The sequence below is a fragment of the Pristis pectinata genome, chromosome 24 (genome assembly GCF_009764475.1).
Source record: "Pristis pectinata isolate sPriPec2 chromosome 24, sPriPec2.1.pri, whole genome shotgun sequence".
NCBI lineage: Eukaryota > Metazoa > Chordata > Chondrichthyes > Rhinopristiformes > Pristidae > Pristis > Pristis pectinata.
Genome location: NC_067428.1, coordinates 29,036,163 through 29,062,715, shown reverse-complemented (window position 1 = coordinate 29,062,715; position 26,553 = coordinate 29,036,163). Strand labels below are relative to the sequence as shown.

General features: G+C 41.4%; 1 protein-coding gene across 2 annotated transcripts in view; it reads right to left on the bottom strand.

The window, feature by feature from the left end:
• Positions 1–26,553, bottom strand: part of dot1l (DOT1-like histone H3K79 methyltransferase) — a 91,629-nt gene that overhangs the window by 49,413 nt on the left and 15,663 nt on the right. For both annotated transcript variants that reach the window (XM_052037599.1, XM_052037600.1), the window contains exons 2-10: positions 24,812–24,855; positions 21,888–21,962; positions 19,536–19,599; positions 14,798–15,026; positions 14,479–14,573; positions 13,919–13,981; positions 11,761–11,816; positions 8,706–8,785; positions 7,435–7,503 (exon numbers count right to left, since the gene is read on the bottom strand). In XM_052037599.1, coding sequence (XP_051893559.1) covers positions 7,435–7,503; positions 8,706–8,785; positions 11,761–11,816; positions 13,919–13,981; positions 14,479–14,573; positions 14,798–15,026; positions 19,536–19,599; positions 21,888–21,962; positions 24,812–24,855 — 775 coding nt within the window. The remainder of the gene's footprint in view (positions 1–7,434; positions 7,504–8,705; positions 8,786–11,760; positions 11,817–13,918; positions 13,982–14,478; positions 14,574–14,797; positions 15,027–19,535; positions 19,600–21,887; positions 21,963–24,811; positions 24,856–26,553) is intronic.

Here is a 26,553-nt window from a genome sequence, read left to right as displayed (position 1 = left end):
CCCCGTCGCTCGGGGAAGACGAAGGCACAGTGCCATCTTGGGCCTCGCCGTTGTGACGACGCGCACGCCGACCGCCGAGCCGGCTCGCTTGCTAGGTGAGTCGCTACACCACCTCCCTAAACCACCCCCACCGCCCCGGCGACACGGTCCCCAAAGTTCATGGGCTACGCTAGCCGCTGCTTGGGTGGTCGGCCTCTGCGTCGCGGTGTCGGGACCTCGACCGGTTGTTGTAGGTCCAAATGGGCCGGTTTGAGGCAGTCTGTCACGAAGACTTCCTCCTTGCCCCCAATGTCCAAAATAAAGGTGGACCCATCATTTCTGACGACCCAGAACAGCCCCTCGTATGGTAGTTGTAACAGTGCCCATGGTGTACCCCTGCGAACGAAAACAAACTTAGTCTCGGAGTTCCTTGGGCACATATGATGGAGACTGACCACGTCGCGAAATAGGAATCAGTGCCAGGCTGCCGAGCCTCTTACGCAGCCTTCCCAGGACTGCTGCAGGTTGTTCCTCTGGCCCCCTAAGGGCGGGTATGAACTCCCTTGGGATGACCAGGGGCACACCATACACAAGTTCAGCTGACAAAGCATGGAGATCCTCCTTGGGGTCAGTGCGTATGCCGAGCAGGACCCAAGGCAGTTCGATCTAGTTAGGACCTGTGAGGCAGGCCATCAGGGCTGATTTCAGCTGGCGGTGGAAACGCTCTACCAACCCGTTTGACTGAGGGTGGTAGGCCGTGGTGGTGTGCAGCTGCGTTCCTAGCATGTTCACTAATGCAGACCATAGGCTGGAGGTAAATTGAGTGCCTCTGTCCGATGTGATGTGGGCCAGAACACCAAAATGTGAGACCCAAGTTGTGAGCAGCGCCTGGGCGCAGGAATCGGTCGTGATGTCTGAGAGGGTGGTTGCCTATGGCCACCTCGTGAAGCGGTCCATGATGGTAAGGAGGTACCGCGCCCCTCTTGAAACAGGCAGGGGACCGACGAGGTCAACGTGAATGTGGTTGAACCTTCTATGGGTAGGCTCGAACTGCTGCGGTGGGGCCTTGGTGTGCCATTGAATTTTTGGTGTCTGGCAGCGCGGACAAGTCTTGGCCCACTCACTGACCTGCTTGTGCAGGCTGTGCCAAACAAACCTGCTGGCGACTAGTCGGACAGTTGATCTGATGGACAGGTGCACCAACCCGTGTACCAAGTCGAAAATGCATTTCCGCCAGGCTGCAGGGATTATCGGCTGGGGCTGACCTGTTGCGATGTCGCACAGAAGGGTCTGTTGATCTGGGCCGACTACAAAATCTTGGAGCTGCAGGCCTGAAACTGCGGTTCTGTAGCTGGGCAGCTCATTGTCGGCTTGCTGTGCATCACCCAGGGCCATGTAGTCTACACCTGGGGCAGGCTGCGGATGGTAGGTCTGGAGAGCGCGTCAGCAACGACATTGTCCTTTCCGGAGACATGATGGATACCTGTTGTGAACTCGGAAATGTAGGACAAATGTCACTGTTGGCGGGCCGACCAGGGATCGGAGACCTTAGAGAAGGCGAAAGACAATAGCTTGTGATCAGTGAAAGCGGTGAAAGGTCTGCCTTCTTAAAAAGTACCGAAAATGTCTGATCGCCAGGTACAGCGCTAGTAGTTCTCGATCAAAAGGCGCTGTATTTAAGTTCCGATGGTCTAAGGTGCCTGCTGAAAAATGCCAAGGGTTGCCAATGGCCTTCGATTAGTTGTTCTAGTACCCCACCAACCACAGTGCTGGATGCGTCCACCGTGAGGGCGGTTGGGTAGTCTGTCCTGGGGTGTACCAGCATCGCAGCATCTGCTAGGGCTTGTTTGGCCTTAAAGGCAGCCGTGGCCTCGTCGTTCCAGGTGATGTCTTTGCCCTTGCCAACCATCAGTGAGAACAAAGGGCACATGATACGGGCTGCTGCAGGGATGAAACGATGGTAAAAGTTGACCATGCCACGAACTCCTGCAGGCCTTTGACCATGTTGGGAAGGACAAAATGGCAGATAGCATCTACCTTGGCAGGTAGAGGTGCTGCTCCCTCGCTGGTGATTCTGTGGCCAAGAAAATCTATAGAGTCGAGGCCGAATTGGCACTTGGCTGGGTTGATGGTGAGGTTGAAATCACTAAGGCAGGAGTACAGTTGGCAGAGGTGGGAAAGGTATTCTTGGCAGTTACGACTGGCAAATCAGAATGTCATCTAAATAAATGAACATGAAGTCAAGGTCGCGGCCTACCACGTCCATCAGCCGCTGGAAGGTCTGCACGGCGTTCTTAAGGCCGAACGGCATCCGAAGGAATTCAGAGAGGCCGAACGGAGTGATGATCGCAGTTTTGGGGACGTCATCAGGGTGGACGGGATTTGGTCGTATCCCCGGACGAGGTCCACCTTGGAGAAGATGTGGGCCCCGTATAGATTTGCCACGAAGTCCTGGATGTGAAGGACGGGGTAGCGGTCTGGGGTGGTGGTGTCGTTTAGCCTGCGGTAATTGGCACAGGGCCTCTACCCGCCGGTGGCTTTGGGGACCATGTGCTGGGGGGAGGCCCAGGGGCTGTCTGACCTGCAAACGATCCCTAGCTCCTCCATGCGGCAAAACTCCTCCTTCGCCAGGCGGAGCTTGTCGGGAGGGAGTCATCGTGCTCAAGCATGAAGGGGTGGCCCTGTTGTGGTGCCGCACCACGTGTTTGGGCATCGAATTCATGAACTGAGGTGCCAGGACCAATGGGAACTCGGCTAGGAGCTTGGTGAACATTGCCAGACAGGGAAACGGAGTCCAGGCGCGGGGCTGGTAGGCTGGCTTCTCCCAGAGAGTAAGTCTGGAAAGTTCTGGAGTGCACTAGCCGTTTCCCTCGTAGGTCAACTAACAGGTTGTGGGCCCAGTGTAAAAATCGGCTCCTAGGAGTGGCTGGGCGATGACGGCAAGGGTAAAGTTCCAGGTAAAACGGCTGTCGTCGAATTGTAATTGGATTGTACAGGTACCAAAAGTTCATATCGTCGTGCCGTTTGCGGCTTTGAGGGCAGGTCCCTGTTGCCTGCTGCGAGTGTCACGGCCAGTCAGGGGCAAAACACTGACCTCTGCTCCCGTATTGACGAGGAAGCGACAGCCGGACTGCTTGTCCCAAACAAATAGGAGGCTGTGTTGGTGGCCAGCCACCATAGCCATCAGCGGTGGCTGGCCCTGGCATTTCCCTGAAACTTGCAGGGTGGTCGGCATCAACGGGCCTCCATGCCCCACCTCTGATGGTAGGAACACAGCTGGTCATCGGTGTCGTCATCTGTGTTTCTGGGGTGTGGTCGCTCGGCTGCTGGGACTGGTTTAGGTAGGCATTGGGCACGCGGTCTGGAGATTTGGCCAACGGATGAACCGCTCTCGCGTTTGGCCTTCCACAGGATATCTGCCCGGACGGCTACCTCACGTGGGTTGCTGAAGTCGGCATCTGCCAGCAACAGGTGAATGTCGTCAGGCAGCTGCTCGAGGAAGGCCTGTTCGAACATCAGGCAGGGCTTGTGTACCTCAGCCAAAGCCAGCATCTCGTTCATCAGGGCCGATGGAGGTCTGTCCCCCAGGCTGTCAAGGTGAAGCAGGCGGGCAGGCGGCGCGCTCGTGACGGGAGAGGCCAAAGGTCCGAAGGAGAAGGGCCTTGAAGGCCGGGTACTTATCTTCTCCAGATGAAGTCTCCGACCTGGGCAGCTGTCTCCTGGTCCAGAGAGCTGACCACCTGGTAGTACCGTTTGGAGTCAGAGGTGATCTGCCGCAGTTGAAACTGGGCTTTGGGCTGGTCAAACCACACGCGGGGGTGAAGCGTCCAAAAGGTGGGCAGCTTGAGTGCCACTGTGTTGGCTGCTGCGTTGTCGGTCATTGTATGGGTCCAAATTCCGTTTGGACCGTCGGGGTCACCAATGTAGCGGCTGCTACCGCGATGCGAAAATAAAGACGTGAGCCTGTGAACTGTTGAATAAGACTGATTTATTTTTATGCCTTCCGCGGGCCTTTTAAGGAGCGCGGTTCCCGCCCTCCAAACTTGGAAATGACATACGCGCTATGTCATCAACCTTTCACGCGCGTGGGTTCTCCCCCATCACTCAGGGAAGACAAAGGCCCAGTGTCATCTTGGGCCTCGCCGTTGCGTGCCCCGACCGCCGAGCCGGTTCGCTTGCTCGGACGGTGAGTTGCTGCAGTGTTAAATTTGTCAAAAACTTGATTAACTTGCTTCTCAACGTTCTTTTATTTCCTGCAGCAATATTGACCCGCACTCTGTAATAAATCAGACAACAGCAGAACCAAAGAACTTATGATAAATGCTTTATCAGTTTTACGCTAGCGGGAGTGAGGGATACAGAGAAAAAGTCAACAGTGTAACCCAAGCTCTGTATTAAGCTCACTCAAAGCAGCACCAGTTATTGCATACCTTTATACCCACTTTCATGGGAAAGCTTGGTGGGAAGTTGCAGTTACTAAGGCAGTTGTTTACATAAAGCTTTTAGCACAAGATATGTCTAAAAAATTACTTTCTTTCTCACTCACACCTGGCCTCAAATCCAGTCAAAACTACAGTCACCCCATGGCTGAGGTAATTCCTTCCTATGGGAAGAAGCTGACAATGAGAAGCATACCATTAACCCTTACATTGCATTCATTAACCCTTGCATTCCCAGCTATCTTTTACACAGGATAGGCAACATCCAAGCAGTAATGAGAGTATGAAGTTTAGAATTACTGCTCTCTCCTTAGGAGAGAGGGTTGTTTGGCCACATGTATTAGTACTATGCATTGTGCCATGTTCTAAGATGGGCTCTATTACCAAAAACAAGGAACTTCTCAACTTGGTTTCCACTGAACAGTCACATGGCCTAATACCAAAGATCACAAGACCTTCATTTAGCAGGAATGAAATGTTGTATTGCACATAACCAGTTTTTAGAAGGAATTCAGAAAGAAGCTTTTGTCACTGAGGAATGTAAAAGAAGGGAAGCATTATTGGTTAGTGAATATCAAACCTTTAAGAAACAGCATAAAGAAATGAAGGATCTACTAGAAAAAGCTGCCAATGGCTGCACAGAAGAACATTTTCTAGAATTGAAAGAGCTCCGTGAGATTTGGAACACAGTAATGTACACGCTGTTGGAGTTGGAAAAAGAAAAGGAAATTATTGACTCCATACTGGAGGGTCATGTAGACTTGGACATTCTTGATGGAACAGATGTTACGTTAAAAGTTCCAAGACCATTAGTACTTAAGATAGAGAAAGAAGCAGATCAAATTGATGATCTGTACAAAGCTGGTAAACTGAATCCTGCAGCAATAAACCAACTGTGCAACTGGTGTCTCAAACTTCTTGGTGACCAACACAACCAAGTAGGCTTGGCAGAATTGGAACATCGTCTTTCCAAGGAAAATTTAGCAGAATTTCTGAAATATGAACTAATTAAAATGAAGGAAATAAGGCAGAAGATAACACAGGCAGTTTTTCCCTCTGTGAGGATCAGTAACCGAAATGGAAAGTGCATTGGACAAGACATGGGAGCAGTCTTTGAATCGAAAAGGTTTGTCCCCCAATGAGGAAAAAATATCCTGTCCTTGATCATCTTCCAACCATGCCAACTTTATCTTTTGAGCTTGCTTCAGAAGAAGCTTATGAAAACAGTGTTTTTTTTAGTCACACTTTGCATCACTTTTATCATGCATCAGAGGTTCTGAAAGAGATGACGCTGATATTGTGAGCATTACAAGCAACTTCAATGATCCAAGACCGTCAAAACTTCAGTGTTCAGAATGTTTCACCCCTTCTATCAGAAATCCAAATGGGCAAACAAGTTCTTCATGCTTTGAAGAATCAATTGAAATACCATTGGTAACTGGCCAGCCTCTTGAAAGTAGATTGCAAACACCATATGTGAATAAAATGGAAACATGGCATAAGGACAAAGATCAAAGTCCACCACTTTTGAATAAACCTAAAGAGTCATTCTGAACGAAAAGAAGCACATCAAAGGACTCTTGACCAGTTGGCAGGAGAGGTAGCAGATATAATAACAAGAGATTCACCTGGAGTATTCCGAAAGCAAGATCTGGTTCAGGAGGCACTCTTTTCTCACTGACTAGCAATCCCTTCATTCCACAAAGTGAGCTGGTCAAGCATACCCAAATATGGGTATGCCTGTGTAGTAGGTGGACACCCACCAGAGAACAATGTATTTAAGTTTGTTAGCATCCTGTATTCCTTGAGTTGGGCCACATGCAGGGAAGAGCAGCACTGACTGTTTGCTCCTCCATGTACCCCCACTCCAGCTAGCATTATACTAATAAAGCATTAATCGTAAGTGCTTTGGTTCTGCTATTGTCTGATTTATTAGAGAGCGCAGGTCAACTTTTACATTGGCAAAATCCATGTCAGTCAGTATATTATTAGAATGTATAATGAAATTGAACAGAAATTTCATACAAGTATAAAATGATATTCATTTCAGGACCAGAGACCAAACTGATTTTCTCAATTCAGCAAAGTGCCTTGGAACAGAGACAGGTATATAACATAACTAATGCATTTCCTCTGTTACGTACAAGCAACAAAAGAAACACTCTGAGTCATGTATAAGTGTTAGAAACTATTTTATTAATAACTACTTATGATAATAAGAAAAATAAAAGTAAAAAGGTTAGAATGTTAGAAGTAAAAACGTTAGATCTTAAGCATTAACCCCAAGATCTAGACTCGAAGTGCGTGTGTGGCAAATTCCCAAACCCCAAGTCCAGGAATGCTTCTCAAAGTTCACCTTATGGCTTGCTGAACTGAAATGTGAGCAAAGGCTTCTACAACAACCACCACTGACTGAAGACAAGACGTAGAGAGAAAATAGCGAGTAATTACGAAATCCGAAATGTTCCACGATGGAATCCATACGACACCTCTGTCTACTCAGCAGTGACTACTCCACCGCTTTGCTCCAAAGTACCTGCAACCCCGAAAGGCACTCAAATCGTGGTCGTCCACACAAATACCTGTTTCCCCACTACAGGTTAATGACAAAGTGGACTCCACCGGATTACTCCAAAAATCCATAAGTGGATTGTAGTGTCAGACACAGTTATTGTTTCTCATCCATCGATAGAGAAGCTAGCAGGCTGGTGTGTCTCTCTCTCTCTTCACCTCACCTCTGACTGACTCTGACTGTCTGCTCCACCATTGTCATTACATTCTTATCTTCTGTTGACGTCATCACGCCACACACACACACTACTCTCTCTTAAAGGGACATTCACCAATAGTAACCTAATCCGTAACACCTCCAATTCAATAATAAAAGATTGAGAAATTTGTCATAAAACATGCAAGTTAATTGCTTAGAAATGTATCATTTTCACAAAATAGATCGGAGTCATTATATCTGAGAAATCCAGTTCTCAAAGATACTTCACAGCAAGTGAAAACTTACCACTCAAATTCCTGCTATTTATTCTGAAATTCAATGGTGCAAAGGGCTTGGAAGAAACAATTTTGCCACCTGTAAAATTGACAAACATTACTGTCTCACATTCCTCAAAATCCACTGCTCACCCTTTCAAATGAATCTTTAAATATGGAATATGTGTGGATTAAACAGTTTAAAAGCAAATGCAAGGATAGATTAAGGTCAATTAAAAAAAAGAGTCAATTGAGTAAATTCGCAAAACTGCAAACCTTCCTTGACTTGTAGCTAGGTTACAACTCCTGGCCTACACTCAAATGACCACCTTAAACAACCATCAAATAGGGCTCTGCATCATGAACACAGATGGATTATACTCCATGGTTATTCAACTGCAACTATTTTTATTAAGCATAGAACAAGGGAATAAACCAAGTAGTTCTGCAGGTAGTGAGATGGAAGTGCAAGCCTAAATACCAGAGAGAAAAGAGAGAAACTGTGGACAAGATAACACACCCAACCAAGTGCACGTGTTCACAGTCTACTATCAAGTTGGCTAAAGTAAGAGAAAAAGCAGGTGCTTAGAAAAATTTTAAAAGGTTTCAAGTAGATTATTCTGCTCCTAATCTTGTTTCACTTATGACAAGCCAAACAGCTAGCAAAGTACTTCAGCCACTTATTGCACATCTAATGTTGATTTAAGAAACCCAAGTCACATTTTACCAAAAAAAAACAGAATTGAGTATAATGTACACTTCTGCTGAAGAACTTCACTGAATCAAACAGCACAAAGAACACTACAAGTCTTCCAGTCTCTCTCGATTTCAAAAATCTACTACTACTCTCCCACTCTTTGCACATAGCCATATAATTTTTTTCATTCCCTTTTGAAAGCCACCAATTAATCTCCCTCCACTGCCTTGTCAAGCAATGAATTCCAGATGTTAACCACTTGCTTCATGAAAGGGCTTTTCTGTGTGTCACCTTTGATTCTTTCCTAATCATGAATTTGAAATTGAAAACTCCATGTCAACATATTGTTATCAGGATTACAAAGTATGAAGCATGAACAACCACAATTTCCAAATTCAGATTATTACTCAACCTGTTATAACCTAACAATATTTGTTACATTGAAGAATGTCATCTAGTAATATAGGCTCGGTAAAGTTCAACACAAAAATCCACTGATTTTCAACTGTTTTACTATTTCACATTAGAAAATGGGTTGACTTGGAGCCACTGAGCAAAATTCTGCACTAACAAAAGAAACTTAGAGAAAGGACAAATCTTCTTACCTTCCTTCATGTTTGCAAATCGTTCCTTCAGCTGGTGATCCACCTCGGGACCAAAGGCAAAATTATTCACAAACACAACACTGCAAAGAAATACTGAAAATATAATCTTTCGACCATCCAAAATTGTAACCTAAAGCAGTGCACATGTAATCAAATCAATTCATTCTTGTGACAAGTTTTACATGGTACCAAAGCACAATCAAAAACATTTATATTATTTAGCCTATTATACCAAGGAGCAATTGACAATCATGAATGCAGAAATTTCAAGTAACCAAATGAATTGAGAAAAATCCAAACAACTTACTACCAAAGTAAACTTTTGCAGTTACCATAAATTTGAATCAACAATACAAAGAAATGGAAATACTCGAGCAGCTCTGAAACATGAACTCTACTATTTTCATGGCTATTGCCAAATATGCTAAAATATTCTAATTTCATAACACATACTACATCGTTTCAGCAGCAACAATGTGAAAGCTAATTTACTGTTAAAACTACAATGGATTTGATATTGCCCAAAGAGTAAACCAAAAATGAAATACATAAAAAACAAAAAACCCTGCAGCTACTACAGAGCAATTCCAAAGCAAATGTGAAGATAGAATCTTCTGACACAAATTAAACTATGAATACCTTAAGGAGGAAACAGAGTGGGCTCCGAGCAACTCACCAAACAGAGTCAAATCTGTCTCAAACTTTGGGGCTGAATACAACCCCAATGTTCAGATATTGAACAAATTACTTCAAGATACAAATGAAGCATTTATTGGGGATAAAAAAAGATCACAATTAGTACCTGGGGAATATTTGAAGGAAAAAAGGGGCTCAGAGAAAAAAATAACTACATAAATGAAGTCTGGACAAAACTACCTAGGGTGATAAGTCCATTTAAATTAAGAACATACATCATACTCGAAACATGCAATGCAATCTGCAGTCTAATTAACGTACTTCACAGCAGCGTTAGCATTCAAACCAGTGGCTTCTCAAACATATTATACAGAGGTGCATATGTTCATTAAAAACATGATAGTGTAGCCTCTGTGATTAAATGCCAGGTTTAAAATGAGAACTGGTAAGACATGCAATTTTTTTTTAACTATACGAAAGACGATATATTGATCATTATACAAAGGCTAATACCAGCTGATAAGACTATTACACACTGCAATAGAGCATGTGACATTAATTGAAAAACAATGAATCAGGAATATGATTAGGCCTTATTATTCACAAATGCAATAGATGGTCCAAATAAGGTTCTACAACCACAATGAGATCATATTAACAACTGTACTTATACATCTCAATCGAGATTGATCAATATCATTAACAACCAGGACAGATGCAGTACTAGTCCCCGTTCAAGGATTAATCATGGAACAGGAGACCTAAATATGAAACACTTAAAAGGATGGCAACAAATAGGTTTGATTGAGAACAGGAAAAAAGGACTTTACTGCAGTGGAAAACAAATGTTTTAAAGAGTGGAAAAAAGGAATGGAAACAAGGAAATATTTTAAGATGGAGTATAGATCAAAACTATTTCAAGAATACTGCGTTTGTAGCACATCTGAAGATTTCCATGTCTAACTGAGATTATACCTAAGAATTAAGAATTTTAAGAATGTTAGAATAAAGGGTAGCATTATGAAATAAAACCAGAAAAATACCAGAGTTAAGTTAGCATTCAACAAGAATAATCCACACAAATATACACCATGAACATTTGAAAGTATCCCAATCCACTTCACAGTAATAATCAAAATATGGACACTGACCCAAATAGCAGAGATGACTAAATGTTTAACAAGAATCTTAAAGGATGACAGGACCTCAAGAGGAAGTGAACAGTAGGGCAGACATTTCCAAGTATGGGGCCTAGGTAATGAAGCCACTCACACAACTGATGGACCAAAAATGTTACAAGGTTGGGACAGAAGAGATAAAGTATTTCCTGTCACAAAAAATTATATCCATTGGTCTGTTAGTGGAAGCAAAATTTTAGAACAATTAAAAAGCTGAAAATTGAAAAGGCAAATTGTTTATCCTAAAAATCAATAAAACAAAGACTGTAATGCCCCATTGTAAAATCAGTACATTTCAAAGTTGGATAAAAAATTGAAAAGACTGTAGAGCAAGTTAGCCCTAATAGATACTAACAATAGCACTCTTGCGCTAAAATTTCTGAAAATAATTACACTTAAAAGGAAAACCAAACAAAACCTATAATCACAAGCTGTAAGTCAACTAAGTATATTTAGCTTTAACGAAAGGAAACTTGCAAGTAACAAATTGTTTATAGAATTGCACAACTATGTTAACTTCTCCTTAAAGTTATGATAAAATCATTGTAAAGAAGGAAAGGAAATTACAAAATTGGTGCCTTACAATCGCAATTTCAAAAAGGAAATACTGGGAAACAAATCGCAATTAACAGACTTCTAGCGGTCTTTAAGAAAAAAAAATTCTCTCAGAGGTGAGCAATACCAGCAAGGATGCCACAAACTGCCCATCCACAATCCCCTGCATGTGCAGTGGAAGTCCTCCTTGAATCACAGCATTTAGATCAACCACATGGACTTCAGTGGGCAGTTAACAACACTGATGTCCAACAGGTATCCTATGTCATGGATAACGATGGTCAAGTTCCTAACCTAAAAAACATCAATGAACCAACCACAACAATCGAAGTTTTCAGCCACAGTTTTCACTCCATGATTTAGGACGAGTTCTCAGGTGGCTAGATTTGAAATCAAATTCTCCTTATGAGTGCTCCAGTTTCTAGAGTATCATTGCCATGATTATTATTCATTTCCTGAAACATTTTTGTGGTCTTTTGAAAAACGTTACTCATGATTTGCACAAATTATTGTGCACTATTTCTTTGAATGCAAATCAACAATTTAGGTGCAAAATTGTTTGTAGTGCTAGTTTTCTTTCTGAAGCTATGGTTCACGTTTACAAAGCCAAATGCACAAACCTCAACAGCAATAATAAATCTTAATAAATTGTGAATTAAAATATATTTTGCTTTTGGACTGGTCACCTTGTACTTGCAATTTTTTCTTTCCATTCTTCAGAAAGGAAGTCACCTCTTTCCAGCTGAAAGAAACAAGAGACTGCTCAAATAACAAAATAATACTTTCCTATACATTCACAAAAAATACATGCAAAATTTACCAAGATTTGCACGTTTAAAAAATCCTTTAGCAATTACTGATAAGGAACATATTGTTCTCTGCTCTGGCTTTTCAGTAGCATCCTATTTTGGTTATTTTATTTCTCCCTGCAAATATTTCAACCTCAAATCTCAATATTACAAAAGAATTACTAGGATCTTTTATTGAGACTTGCACAGACTCCCTCCCCCCTCCCCTACGAAACTCAAGTCTGAGCCTTATTGAACAACAGTGGGGGGCAGATTTAAAGTTCCTACATTCTATAATTACAAAATCACTCACTTTTACAATGATTACAATAACTCTGAGTCACGAAAAGTCTTGGTCTATTATAATCCAGCCTTTCAAGTGAAGAAAGGATTGTGGATCTATATTTAGGTATAGAATTGCCAGTAAAATTATATTCGATAAAATAAGAAGGCATGTGCAATGCCAGAAAATATATAGATTGTTAACCTGGGGTGATCAGACTGAAATTCAACAAGCAAATTAAAAACACACAAAGCTATCAGCTGAAACAATTAAGATTACACAAAATCAAAACTTTCAGTTAGTGGGTAGCACTGTGAGTCAAAAAGATCGGCAACTCAAACTGCACTGCAAGCTAAATTAAACAGACTGATGGTTTCAAGTGCAGCATTGAGACAAGTGTGGTATTGCAGGTGAATGCCATCTTCTGGGATACAATACACAAGGCCTCACTGTATTGGTTCAGGTGGATGTAAACTAAAGAGTGTCACGGAGCTCTCTCAATAACTTTCTAGCATTTCGTTCTCAACAGCTTCCACAAAAGTAAAGCATGCAGTCATTAAATAATCCCTTACTGCACACAATTTTGTCTGCTTTTGCACACATCATTGCACCTCAAAACAATCTACTTATAAAGCCAGTGATATCCTCTTGTGCAAATTGTCTTTTAAAATGATATGAAAAGGTATCACACCACAGTATCGAGGTAAACTGGGTAAGAGCCATTAGAAAAGCTGATAAAACTTTGTCAAAAATGTGGTGCATATAGGGAAGTGGGAAGGCTTAGATTTGGAAATTGGATGACAATGAGTGACTCAAAATTGGCTGTGATACTCAACAGCAATAATCTGACTAATGGAACAGGTTCAAGCTAAATAGTCTCTATCCTTCCTTATGCTCCACAGCCATGCTAATGATGAAGCAATATGACAAGTGTACGCAAGAAGTCCAAATAAGAGCAACAGAACATGTTGGAAGATGGACACAACTGGAGATTTCATTTAAGGAGATTTCATTTAAGGTGATTCAGAGAGGAGCTTACAGACCAAGAGATTCAAATTTAATCCAAGGAAGACTAGCAATCAAAGTGCCTAACAGTGCAAAATACACGACAAGTTTGTATGGTGGAGGATGGGAAACCAACAAGGATACAATTCCAGAAATTGAACAAAGGGCAAAGGAAGAGGCTAAGTAATAAGGGGATAGGATGCAAAAGAAAGGGAATCGATTGTAAAGACAGAGCAAAATAAACAGGAAGGAAAGTAGTGAGGAATGTTAAGAGGAGGAAGAGAAGAGACAACAAAAAAGACATTGGCAAAATTAAGCACCACCCCGCACCACCTCCCCCCCACCCCCACCAATTTAAAAATTACAACCGAAATCCTGTATAGCTCCTTTCTTGTACATTCACCCAAAAGGACAAAGAGAAAGCTGAGAAACTATAGCAATAAAATGCAGCCCAGAATCATAAAACAATAATTACTTAAATGACAGAATGCAAGAAAATCCAAGTTACTAAGAAATTGGTACGTAGCTAACAGAGTGATCTCCTAATTTATTGTAAATGAAAGTCAAGATTAAGCATGGCTAAGGTGAAATTGGAGAGACAACTGGTAACTAGAGTACATAGATGTAAAGGATGTGACAATGCACATCTTTAACCAATTCTAGCATGCATGTAAAAAAATCCTAATTGCCCGAAAACAGCCATCACTTAAATTGAAGAACTAATATTTTTATAGTTTGGGACTGAAGCTTAGCATAAAACACACTTACAGTGTACTCTCCATATTTCTTCCCATACCACCGCATCCATTTCCTGAACTCTGTATCCATTGCCTATGTAAGATTGAAAAATAATATGATGACTATAGGATTACAACACACAGGATTTGGCCAATTAGCTCAAGCCTGCTTCACCATTCAGATAGATCAGGCCTGATCTGATGATTTTTATTCAAAGGATGCGAGCTTTGCAAGCTGATCCAGCATTTATTTGTCGATCCCCAATTGCCCTTGAGGTGGTGGTGGTGAGCTGCCTTCTTGAACCGCTGCAGTTCTTGAGGTGTGGGTATACCCACAATGCTAAAAGGGAGAGAGTTCCAGGATTTTGCCCCAGCAACAATAAAAAGCAACATATTACACTGCATATACCCACCTTCTCCTCCCAAATACCGTAAAACCTTTGGACAACAAAAATTTCATCACTCCCAGATTCAAAATTAACAAATGGCCCAGCATCAACTGCCAGGAGTTCCAAAAGTTTAACATTCTTTGCATGCAGAAGTGCTCCCAAACCTCATTCCTGAAAAGAGCTAACTTGATTTTGCATTTACCTCAGCATATTTTGCTGGTATCTCTGCCTTTTCAACACCATAGTAATGCTTGCACTGTGTAGCTGCAGCAACTTGCAACACGACTTGACCCACTCCTTAAAGGGAAAGGAATCAGTTGGTGTTAACCAAACAAAACTACACAAACAAAAAATCAGTGTTATGCAATCAACAAATAATTTAGAAATTTTATTTTCCCCCCCATATAAATTACTCTTGACATGGGTAGTTGATGCATTTACAGATTATTTGGGTAAATGATGTAATTAGATTAACAAAACAATTTCTTCAGAATTTTCCCAGTTATTTTGACAATTCTTACCACTTCCCAAATCAACAAATGTATCATCTTCAGTCATCTTGATCTCATCAATCATTTGGGCAACTAAATCAAACGATGTTTCTCCATAAACTTCTGGAGAAAAGGGTTCATAATTGTTCAGTTTCTCTGGATCAGTCACTGAGTGGTTGTAGACCTGTTGCAGAATATGTCGTAGCAGGCCATTGCAAGGCCGAGTATTCAGTTTCATAGGCTGTGTTGTCCCTTTCCACTGTATTAAATGGAAGATGTACTTTGTTAGAAGCATTACTCTTCTGTGCACATCCAGGTGTAGAGCACACACTTTATATTATACGCAACCAGTGACATGGAGCTTCAATTAAACTTCTATTCAGCACAAAATAGCATTTAAAGGAATAGAAAACCATATAAAATGCACTCAGAATTGTATCCAAAACTGACAATTTAACTAGTCCCTAATTTACCCCTACAAACTAAATTTGCAGGGGGAGGGGATCCAGAATGAGAGAGAGGATAGCGAGATGGAGGGTAGAGGACAGGTAGGAACTACACAATTTCGGAACATTAATACGATTGGAGAGGAGAAGAAATGGGTTAAAAATCCTATATCTGAATGCACAGAGTGTCAGGAATAAGGTAGACGAGCTTGAAGCTCAGATACGAATGGGTAAGTATGATGTTGTTGGGATAACGGAGACATGGCTGCAGGGAGATCAGACCTGGGAAATCAATTTTCAAGAGTATACATGCTATCGTAAGGACAGGAAGGTGGGCAGAGGGGGTGGGGTGGCCCTGTTGGTGAGGAATGAGATTCAGTCCCTTGCAAGGGGGGACATTGTTTTTATCTGCAATTGGAGAGGGAAAAGGGCAAATCAGAAGGGTCAATTTTGCAGTTGAACAAAGGAGACTATGGAGCCATGAGGGAGGAGCTGGCTAAAGTTGACTGGGCGGGCATCCTAGCAGAATTGTCAGTGGAACAGCAATGGCAGGTATTCTTGGGAATAATGCACAAGGTGCAGGATCAGTTTATTCCCCAGAGAAGGAAAGACTCAAAGAGGGGAAGGGGGCCACCGTGGCTGACAAAGGAAGTCAGAGATAGCATTGTGTTAAAAAGGAAGAAGTATGGCAGAGCCAAGCTGAGTGGGAAGATAGAAGATTGGGAAATTTTTAAGGTGCAGCAGAATTTAACTAAAAAGGTAATTCGGGAAGAAAAAATGAGGTACAAAGGCAAGCTAGCCAGGAATATTAAGGAGGATAGCAAAAGCTTTTTTAGGTATGTGAAGGGAAAGAAGTTAGTTAGGAACAATGTTGGGCCCTTGAAGACCGAATCGGGTGAAATTATTACGGGAAACAGGGAGATGGCAGTCGAATTTAATAAGTACTTTGGATCTGTCTTCACGGGGGAAGACGTAAGAAATCTCCCAGAGGCAAGGATGGACAAAAGGCAGAGGGTGACAGAGGAACTGAAGTGGATTGACATTAGGAAAGAAATGGTGATGGGTAGACTAATGGGGCTGAAGACTGACAAATCCCCAGGTCCAGACGGTCTGCATCCCAGGGTACTAAATTGTGGATGCATTGGTGATCATTTTCCGATGTTCCTCAGATTTGAGGTCAGTTCCTGAGGATTGGAAAATGGCTAATGTTATCCCACTTTTTAAGAAAGGAGGGAGGGAGAAAATGGGGAACTATCGTCCAGTTAGCCTAACATCTGTGGTGGGGAAGATGCTAGGGTCCATTATTAGGGATGAAATAGTGGCATATTTGGATATCAATGATAGGATTGGGTCGAGTCAACATGGATTTACTAAGGGCAAATCATGCTTGACTAATCTACTGAAGTTTTTTTTTGAGGGTGTAACCAGGAAAATAGACGAGGGAGATTCAGTGGACGTTGTATACCTCGACTTTCAGAAGGCATTTGATAAAGTGCCGCACAGGAGATTGGTGGGTAAAATTAGGGCTCATGGAATTGGGGGGCGGGTATTAACATGGATAGAAAACTGGTTGGCGGATAGGAAACAAAGGGTAGGGGTGAATGGATGTTTCTCAGAATGGCAGGCCGTGACTAGTGGGGTGCCACAGGGCTCGGTGCTGGGACCGCAGCTGTTTACGATCTATGTTGATGATTTAGATGAAGGCATTGTGAATAACATTAGCAAGTTTGCTGATGATACAAAGTTGGGTGGCAGAGCGACATGTGAAGAGGAAGTTAGGAGAATTCAAGGTGATTTGGATAGGTTGGGTAAGTGGGCAGATACTCGGCAGATGAAGTTTAATGTGGATAAGTGTGAGGTTATCCACTTTGGGAGCAGGAACAGGAAGGCGGATTATTATCTGAATGGTGTGGAGTTAGGTAAGGGGGAAATACAAAGGGATCTAGGAGTCCTTGTTCATCAGTCACTGAAAGTGAATGAGCAAGTGCAGCAGGCAGTGATTAAGGCTAATGGAATGTTGGCCTGTATTACAAGAGGAATTGAGTACAAAAGCAAAGAGATTCTTTTGCATTTGTACAGGGCCCTAGTGAGACCACTCCTGGAGTATTGTGTACAGTTTTGGTCTCCAGGGTTAAGGAAGGATATCCTGGCTATAGAGGGCGTGCAGCGTAGGTTTACGAGGTTAATTCCGGGGATGTCTGGACTGTCTTATGCTGAGAGGTTGGAGAGACTGGGATTGTACACGCTGGAATTGAGAAGATTGAGAGGGGATCTGATTGAAACATACAGGATTATTAAGGGATTGGACAAGATAGAGACAGGAAGTATGTTCCAGATGTTGGGGAAGTCCAGGACCAGGGGGCATGATTTAAGAATAAGGGCTAAGCCATTTAGGACAGAGGGGAGGAAAAACTTCTTCTCCCAGAGGGTTGTGAATTTGTAGAATGCACTGCCTCAGAGGGCAGTGGAGGCCAATTCTCTGGGCACTTTCAAGGAGGAGCTAGATAGGTTTCTTATAGATAGGGGAATCAAGGGATATGGGGACAAGGCAGGAACAGGATATTGATTGTTGAGGATCAGCCATGATCTCAAAATGGCGGTGCAGACTCGAAGGGCCGAATGGTCTACTTCTGCTCCTATTGTCTATACCAATAACTACTTGTATTTTCATAGTGGTGCGAGAATAGTAAAAAGTCTCAAATTGCTTCTCAGTAGCATTCAGATAAAGTATGGTAACAAGCTACACAAAGTGATATTAAGGCAGATAAACAAATCTTGGTCAAAGAATTAGATTTTGAGGAGCATCTTATAAAAAAAGGTGGAAAGGCCAAGATACCTCGAAACCTGGAGAGAATTATATATTAGGATCTTGTTGCTATTGTTACCAATGGCAAATTGATTAAAATTCACAAGTGGGGAAGACAAGACAAGATATCTTGTCTCATCTTCAGTAGCGTAGCTGTTAGCATAACGCTTTACAGTGCCAATGACCTGGGTTCAATTCCTGCCGCTGTCTGTAAGGAGTTTGTACGTTCTCCATGTCTGCATGGGTTTCCTCCGGGTGCTCCAGTTTCCTCCCACCTTCCAAAGACGTACAGGTTAGGAAGTTTTGGACATGCTATGTTGGTGCCAGAATCGTGGCGACACTCGCGGGCTACCCGCAGAACACCATACAAAAAAAACATGCATTTCACTGTTTCAATGTACATGTGACTAATAAAGATATCTTATTAGTCACATGTACACCGAAACACAGTGAAATGCATCTTTTGCATAGCGTGTTCTGGGGCAGCCTGCAAGTGTTACCACACTTCCAGCGCCAAGAGCATGTCTCTTGGAGTTATAGGACTAGAAGAAGTCACCGAAACAAGAAAGAGGTGAGCTCACGGATGAATTTCCAAATGAGCAGGAGGATTATAAATAGAGGTACTACTTAACTGGGAACCAAAGTTGATTAGTGACCACAGAACTAAGAAGTGAACAGAACAGTGCAAGTTAGAACAAGAACATGCTTTGGATACTCTCAAGTTTTTGCAGCAGAGTCTCTCTCTAAAGCAAAGGCAAGAAACTAAAAGCAATCATTAAGTTCCCACTAATTAAATATTTTCTAACAACTTTCAATGGGTTTCAGTTTGAAATACTAGCCATGCACAGCATTCTCACCACTTCAATTCAATCCCAAATTAGAAAGTAGTAACACAACCACTTTTCTGAGAATTTAATCAAAGTACAAAATAGATCATGAAAGGCCACTATGCTGCTGCTGAGTCCAGGAAAAGAATGAGTCAGTTATCTCCTCATTCCTCGATTTGATAATCCACCTGATGAAATCCTCACTAAATGCATCCATTTAGGAGTAGGAGACAACTAAATAGACAGCCAAACATGTTCCCATCCTAACTCTTACATTTCAGTACCTGTCAATGTTTTCATTCAAAATCTATCGCAACTTTCCTTCTCTCCACTTTTCCAAATTAAACTATCAATTACAAAGAGACTACATTAGACTACGGCTCCAAATACAAATCAAAACTGAACCCCACTTAGTCCATCATTCAGATGCATCCCAGACCAACTCTCACATTCCACATCTATAACCTGGATTTTGTTCTCTGCTGGAATTGAGATACATGCATATTGTAAGAAAGGAGAATTATTCAAAAAAGCCAGAAACCAGAAAGTGACAAGGCAGTGAAACCAAAGTCAATGAGAAGATGGATTTCAGCCTGAACATGGAACAGACTAAAATTACTTTTTTTTTTAAAAATAATTTGCAACATTTAATTTAAATACTACAAATAAATCAAAACCGAAATACTCACCAACTGCTGAATGCTATCCATGGCCCGGTTGTACTTCTCACATAGCTTTTGCATGCTTTCAAAGCTAGAAGGATAACAGTTTAAACAATAAGAGGAAAACATTCAAAATGAAAAGTAATACAAGCAAAATGATTATTCGCTGTGGTTATCACAGCGAAAGTCCTCACACTACTGTTTCTACAATATGTATTGTGCAGGGTATAACAACTGACTAAACTTTGACATACAATAATGAAAGAAAACAATCTTCTACTTCTAGTTTAATCTGTACATAAAAACACATTGCTTAAACACAGATTGTTTCTTTTGAAAAAGATCTTTCAGAGTCCACGAAATAAAGCCAAAATCAAACTGAGCTGATGAGAAACTAGTATCAAGTACTATGGTCAGAACCTAGTCATTTTGAGATGTATTCAAAAACCAGACTCCAGTTAGTGAAACTTGTTTATCAAAGCCAGTAAGCAAAATATTCATGCATTTTTAAGAAATCCAGAAAGATTCTGTACCTTTCTTGGCTTGTAGTCTAAGCTACTTCCTAGACCAGGTCCAAAGCTTGCCCACCCCTTTCAGCTTCTATTAATGGTGTGCACAAATGAGTGATAGTAGACAAGCTCAAATTCATATGTTTCGTTTACTTGATCAGCCAAGGACATAACTATTCTGTCTTCCATACGCTTTATAAAAATGCATAGATTTCTTTTTCTTAAAAAGAATCCTTGTTCTAAATTGGCTATGTAGGGAACAAATTTCCTGCAATCAGAAACACAGTAGGAAATTATAGTTGCAAAACATGGGAGAATGGAAAGAGAATTAAACGGCAGATGTCCTTTGGATTGAGGCCTTTAACGTTTGAGTAATCAGTGAAGAAACTACTGCATTCAACATCAAACCAACTGAGCTTAATTTTGTAGAAAACAAAGAAATGCTCTACATCCAGAATACATACACAAAGGTTTGTGGAGAATTCTATATATAAACAATCTACAAGTCAGTTAAAGAAACAAAACCCACAAATGCCCATAGACCAAATTTACAAAGCCAAAGAGAGGGTCATATATGCACTTTCAATAAGGGAAAACTGAAACCAAGTATTGATGTGAGACTAATAGAAACATGCAGATTATACAATGGAATGAATATGAATACAGTAACAGAGTGCTTGTGTTGCTGGACTAAATATCCAGAGAATGGGAACTCCAATACCACAATTTAGATACAATATTACAAACTTGAAAATGTTAACAAAAACCTGTCAGACCATCCAAAAGACCCTTAGGTTCAATGAAATGCAATAGAGTAGCAGGTAAATTAGCAGCCAGAGTTCTGGCCTCAAGACAAACTTGAATACCACAGTGACTCCCATGTAATTTTAGTTCAAGTAATTAAATAAATCTGGAATGAAGTCTAGCAACTGTGACAATGAAACTTCAAGACTATTGCAAAAACCTGATTCACTAATGACCTTCAGACAAAGAAATCTGACGTCCACCCTATATGTAACTCCCGGACCAAGGCAGTTAAACCTCTTCACTTCAGCACTAATTAGGGATAAACAATAAATGCATTTCCAGCAACATCCATATTCCCTTAATAAATCTTCCCACCCCACCAAAAATGCAGGGAGACCTTCAGATAAGGAAAGCCAACCAATCCCACTGCAGTCTGGCCAAAAAAAAACACCCAATTCATTCATCTACCTACAAAGCCTCTCAACTGTGTCAAACTGCTCAGTGGTTCAGGAAAGAAGCCCATAAATCTCCCCCAACCCAAAACTAAAGATTAAGGAAATAATAAATTAACTAAACATAAGGTTATGTTAATTTATAAAAATGTAACTTAATTCACATTATTACCACTCTAATTGGTTAAGGCATGATAGTAATTTTCATATTGTGAGCTCTCAAGTAAATGTTTCATATTAGAGAACCCCTACACAAACATTACCAGTCATTATATAAACAGAGTTAAGAATGCAATAGGTTTAGAATCTCAGATCTGTCAATTCCAATACAGGACTTGCAGTTTTCATCCCTTAGAATGAATAACATAGTTTTGAAAACCAAAATAAAAACTGCAGATCCTGGAAATCTGAAATATAAACAAAAAATGCTGGCAGGTCAGGCCACATCTGTGGCAAGAGAAATAGGGTTAACTTCTCAGATTGAAGAGTTTAATTTTAAATATCTTAGGATGGATATTTGAAATTTGTTTAACTGCCTGCATTTCCAATACTTGTAAACTAGAAATAATATTTCACAATAATGTACATTTCTCCAGCATTAGCATTATTCACAATGAAATGGATGCACATTCATTGAATTAAAAGTTAGGAGACATCAATAACATCCTTACCATTTGGTATCATAGTCCACTAGCACGTAGTTTTCCATAGCAAGCTTAAGATCAGGGACCTCTTCACAAACCCATCTGAAACAAAATACAACAGTTGCTCAATCTTGCCAATATGTTTTATAACTCCTTCCTATTGTCTTCATTTTTAATGCCTTCCTGACTTAAGTGGTTCCAGCACAATGACCAAGCTGATCTAGAGAAATGCCCTCAAAGTGCTAAGCAAAAATCAATCATAAGTAAAGTCCAAGCAACACAAAAGATAATGCACAAACAGATAACAGGCTTTTGATCTCCTCTGCCACCTCTCCAACATTATCCATTTAAGACTCTACTTGCCTTTTTCAATCAATGACAGTCAAATATAACCACCTGCCATCTTTCTATTCCTACTCCCACAGAATTACATTTCATATCACCAGCATCAATCCCAGATTCTCTCTTACGCCAACTCTCTACAAGAGCATTCATGGTGAGATCAAAATATTACCAGCTTTCAAATTATGCTGATGACATTAGACTCTACCTCACCCCTCTCCCTGGTAAATATCGGAGATTGTTTATTTCAAATATGACACCATCATGAGAAATGGAAGAATAGCAATTCAGTCCCATGCTCCTACTCTGTCATTCAATACGAGATTTATTAGTCACATGTACGTTGAAACACACAGTGAAATGCATCTTGTGTGTAGTGTTCTGGGGCAGCCCACAAGTATCGCCATGCTTCTGGTGTCAACATAACATGCCCATAACTTCCTAACCCATACGTCTTTGGAATGTGGGAGGAAACCGGAGCACCTGGAAGAAATCCACGCAGTCATGGGGAGAAGGTACAAACTCCTTACAGACAGTGGCCGGAATTGAACCCAAGTCACTAACAGCGTTACACTAACTGCTATACTACTGTGCCCACCCATGACTGATCTTTTACTTCGGCATCATTTTACTGCACAAACCCCATACCCCTCAATTCCCAGCTATCCCAGTCCTGAATATGTGAACCTTCACAGCCCCTTGGGCAGAGAACTTTAAAGATTCACTACCCAAATGAAGAAATTTCTTAGGTCATTCCTCACTGGTCAACCCTAATTCTAAATGTCTCAGCCAGGGGGATACATCATCCCTGCATCCCACCTATCTGGACCAATCAGAACTTTGTTTGTTTCAATGAGATAACTTCTCTTTCTTCCAAACTTGATGGAAGATGGGCCCAACCTGCTTAATGTCTCATGCGAGTAATGCCACAACCTCCCACCCCCCCCCCCCCCCAAAAACACCTCCATCCCGGGAATTAGGAAGAGACTCCAGGTTATTCTGCAAATGGACAAACACAGCAACTAACTTATCTACGCAAGATCCAACAAATTGCAGATGAAATAAATGACAATTAAATTGTTGGTATTGGATAGGGGATTGCTGGCTCAAACATTAAATTTCAACTGACTGTTCAACTCCTCAGGCAGGAATGGTACTATAGCATAGAAATTGAACCAACCTGCAAACTTAAACCACTTAAAATATTAATTTTAGGTCACTATTCTGAATGGACAATAATTTGCACAAATTTCTTGTCCACTTAAATCATTCACCACTTGGTTCACAAGACCAGAAACTTGTTGAATTAAGAGAAAGAAACAAAGGTGATTACAGAGAATGATTAAATCTACAAGACCATTACATCTAATTTACAGGAATAAGATTGGTTGGCTGTTTTATTGTTCAGTATGCTGCCATCACTGGCAAGGGCAGCATTTAATGCCCATTCCCAATTGCTCGAGAAGGTAGTAATGAGCTGCCATCTCAAGCTACTGCTACCTACCTGGTGAAGATACTCCTACTCTGCTGTTGGTAGGGAATCCAAGATTTAGACAAAGGAAAGAGATGCATTAAAATCAGAATGGCACGTGACTTGGAACTGGTGATGTTCACAGGCATCTTCTGCCTTCAGCCTTCTTGATGGTAGAATATTGGGCTTGGGATTGCATTGGAATAACCCAGGCAAGTGCAGTGCATTTTGTGGATGGTGACATGCAGTCAGAGTATGCTAGTAGTCAATGGGGTGCTAATCAAGCTCACTAATTCATTCTGTATGGTGTGGAGCTTGAACCTGCGCTCATCCAAGCAAACAAAGCATCACACTCCTGACTTGTGCCGTGTAGATGAAAACCTTAGGGGTGTCCACATCAGAAGGCCAGTCATTCAACACAGGGTAACTGGCCTCCAGCTTTTCTCAGAGCTATCAGTATTCACGTGGCTAGTCCAGTTGAGCTGCAGCTCAATGATGTGTGGCCCAGAAATAGAAATACTACTGAATTCCAAGGGTCTCTCTCTCATCTTTGTGCTGTGAGTATTACTTGCCACATATCAGTCCATGTCTCAGTGCTGTCCCACATATCAGCCTATGTTTCAACATTGAAGTCTTGCTGCATACAGACATGGACTGCTTAATTTTCAGAGTTACAATTAGAAAGAAATGGAATTGAAATGGAAGAGTGAATCTTATTTGCTCAATGGGGAAAGCAGCTCAATAAGAAATTCAGCTTGGTAAGATACAATTCCAGCTTATTAATTATGCATAATTGTTTTTAACTCAAGACAAGCCAACCACTAAATAGGTGTCAAGAAGCATAAAAACGTAGCAAACTCTAATGAGAATTTGGATTTAAAAATTCTATTAACTTCAATACTGAACTGAGATTATGTATCGCAACCATCTGTACCTGGGGTAGCTGGAAGTACTATTTTAAATATGTGATTGTTCCATTTATTATGAAGTACTTAGCCTGATTCTTTAAAGAACTTAATTAGATTTTAGAACAATTCCTAATTACGAACATACACAACCTCTAAATTACAAGAGATTTCTAGGAAAGAGAATACAAACAAAATCTACAAAATAGTTTGAATTTAACTTCAATTCTTACCGGATGGTTTCAATAATTTCATGAGCAGCATCGTGATGTTTGTCCTGCAGACAAAAAGAGCAACAATATAACAATTGTAAAATCCTTAAGGAGAGAAACAATCTGCTGTACATCTAATTAGATGCAGATGCTCCTTTGGCAAATTAGATATGGGCTTAAATATAGATGCATAGATGTCCCTCAAGTGTTTTAAATCAAGATTAGGTCCAACTCAAAAACACAGCAGTGCCTTAAATATCCATAATTTGCACACAAACACAACCAAACCAAATACATACTTAATAGGTTAGTCAGCCCCTGGCATATGCCATCCAGTTAGATCACAACTGATTTGTACCTACTTCACTTTGTAGTCTAATTTGACAGCCTGCCAAATAAAATCTGTTAATCTCAATCCTTGAAAATTTCAATTGACATTGTTTACAGCACCTCTTCTGGGGTGGTGGAAGGGGTGAGTGGATTTGGGTGGGGAGAAACAAAGGGATACAATTCTGAGATTTTGCACTATACGAGAGAGAGGAGCTTCCTGGTTTTATTCCTAAATGGCCAAGCTCCAATTCTAATTATAGTCCATTAATCAGAACTCATCCAAAGGACAGTTTTTACACATCCACTTTACTAACTACTTATACCAGTACAAATACCTTGATTAAATCACCCCTCAACCACATAAGATAAAAGGAAATGCAATGAAAATTTCTGCAACTTGTCTGAACACTTGAGCCCTGGCACCATTCTGGATATTACACAGAACAGTACAGCACAGAACAGGCCCTTTGGCATCCCTTCTACCTGCAGAAATCCCATATTCCTCTCATTCATGTGCCTATCCAAGCCCCTCCTAAAAGCCCCCAAAGAATATGCCTCCATCAACCTATCAGGCAACACATTCCAGGCATCCACCACTGAGTTAAAAAAACGTGCCCCTTACATTTGGTCTGATCCTACCCCCTCTCACCTTAAATGCCTGCCCTCTGGTATTGGATTGCTCAATAAATGGGAAAAAAGATGTCGCTTGTCCACCCTATCTATGCCCCTCATAACTTAATACTTCCAACAGATCACCCCTCAGCCTCCTCTGCTCCAGAGAAAAGAGCCCAAGTTTGTCCAGCATCTCCTGATAGCACATGCCCTCTAATGCAGGCAGCATCCTAGTAAACCTCCTCTGCACCCTCTCTAAAGACTCAACATCCTTCCTGTAGTGAGGTGACCAAAACTGCACGCGATAGTCTAAATGCAGCCTAACCAGAGTTCTATAGAGATGCATCGTATTGTTATACCTGTCCCCAAAATCCTCTTAACATGCACTCTTTTAAACCCAAATGTAGAAATCCCGTATTCAACCTCTGAGATGAAGATTAGTTTCCATTAGCCTTGAGTATTAATTTATGTGATGTGCATACCTGGACATCCAAATCCTTTTCCTTCTCAGATTCAAAGTGGATGATCTCACACTAGCACAATGATCCAGAACTTGCTGGTAGATGCCTTTGTTCCATATGGAATTGCTAACAAGTTCAGGATTTCAGCTCAAACTTATCCAAACTCAGAAATACCAAACTCGTTGACACTTTATTGCAGGAAATTTGTCACAACTCCCCCAGTGGACTGTTCATGGAGTTAGCAAAACACAAGTCAGTGAAACTCCGCACCATCTAAGGTGTGGATCTGTTCATGGATCCAGTACCAGGTTTGACCGTGCATAGGATCTGTAAGCCCATTCATCTGAACAGAGATTTTAG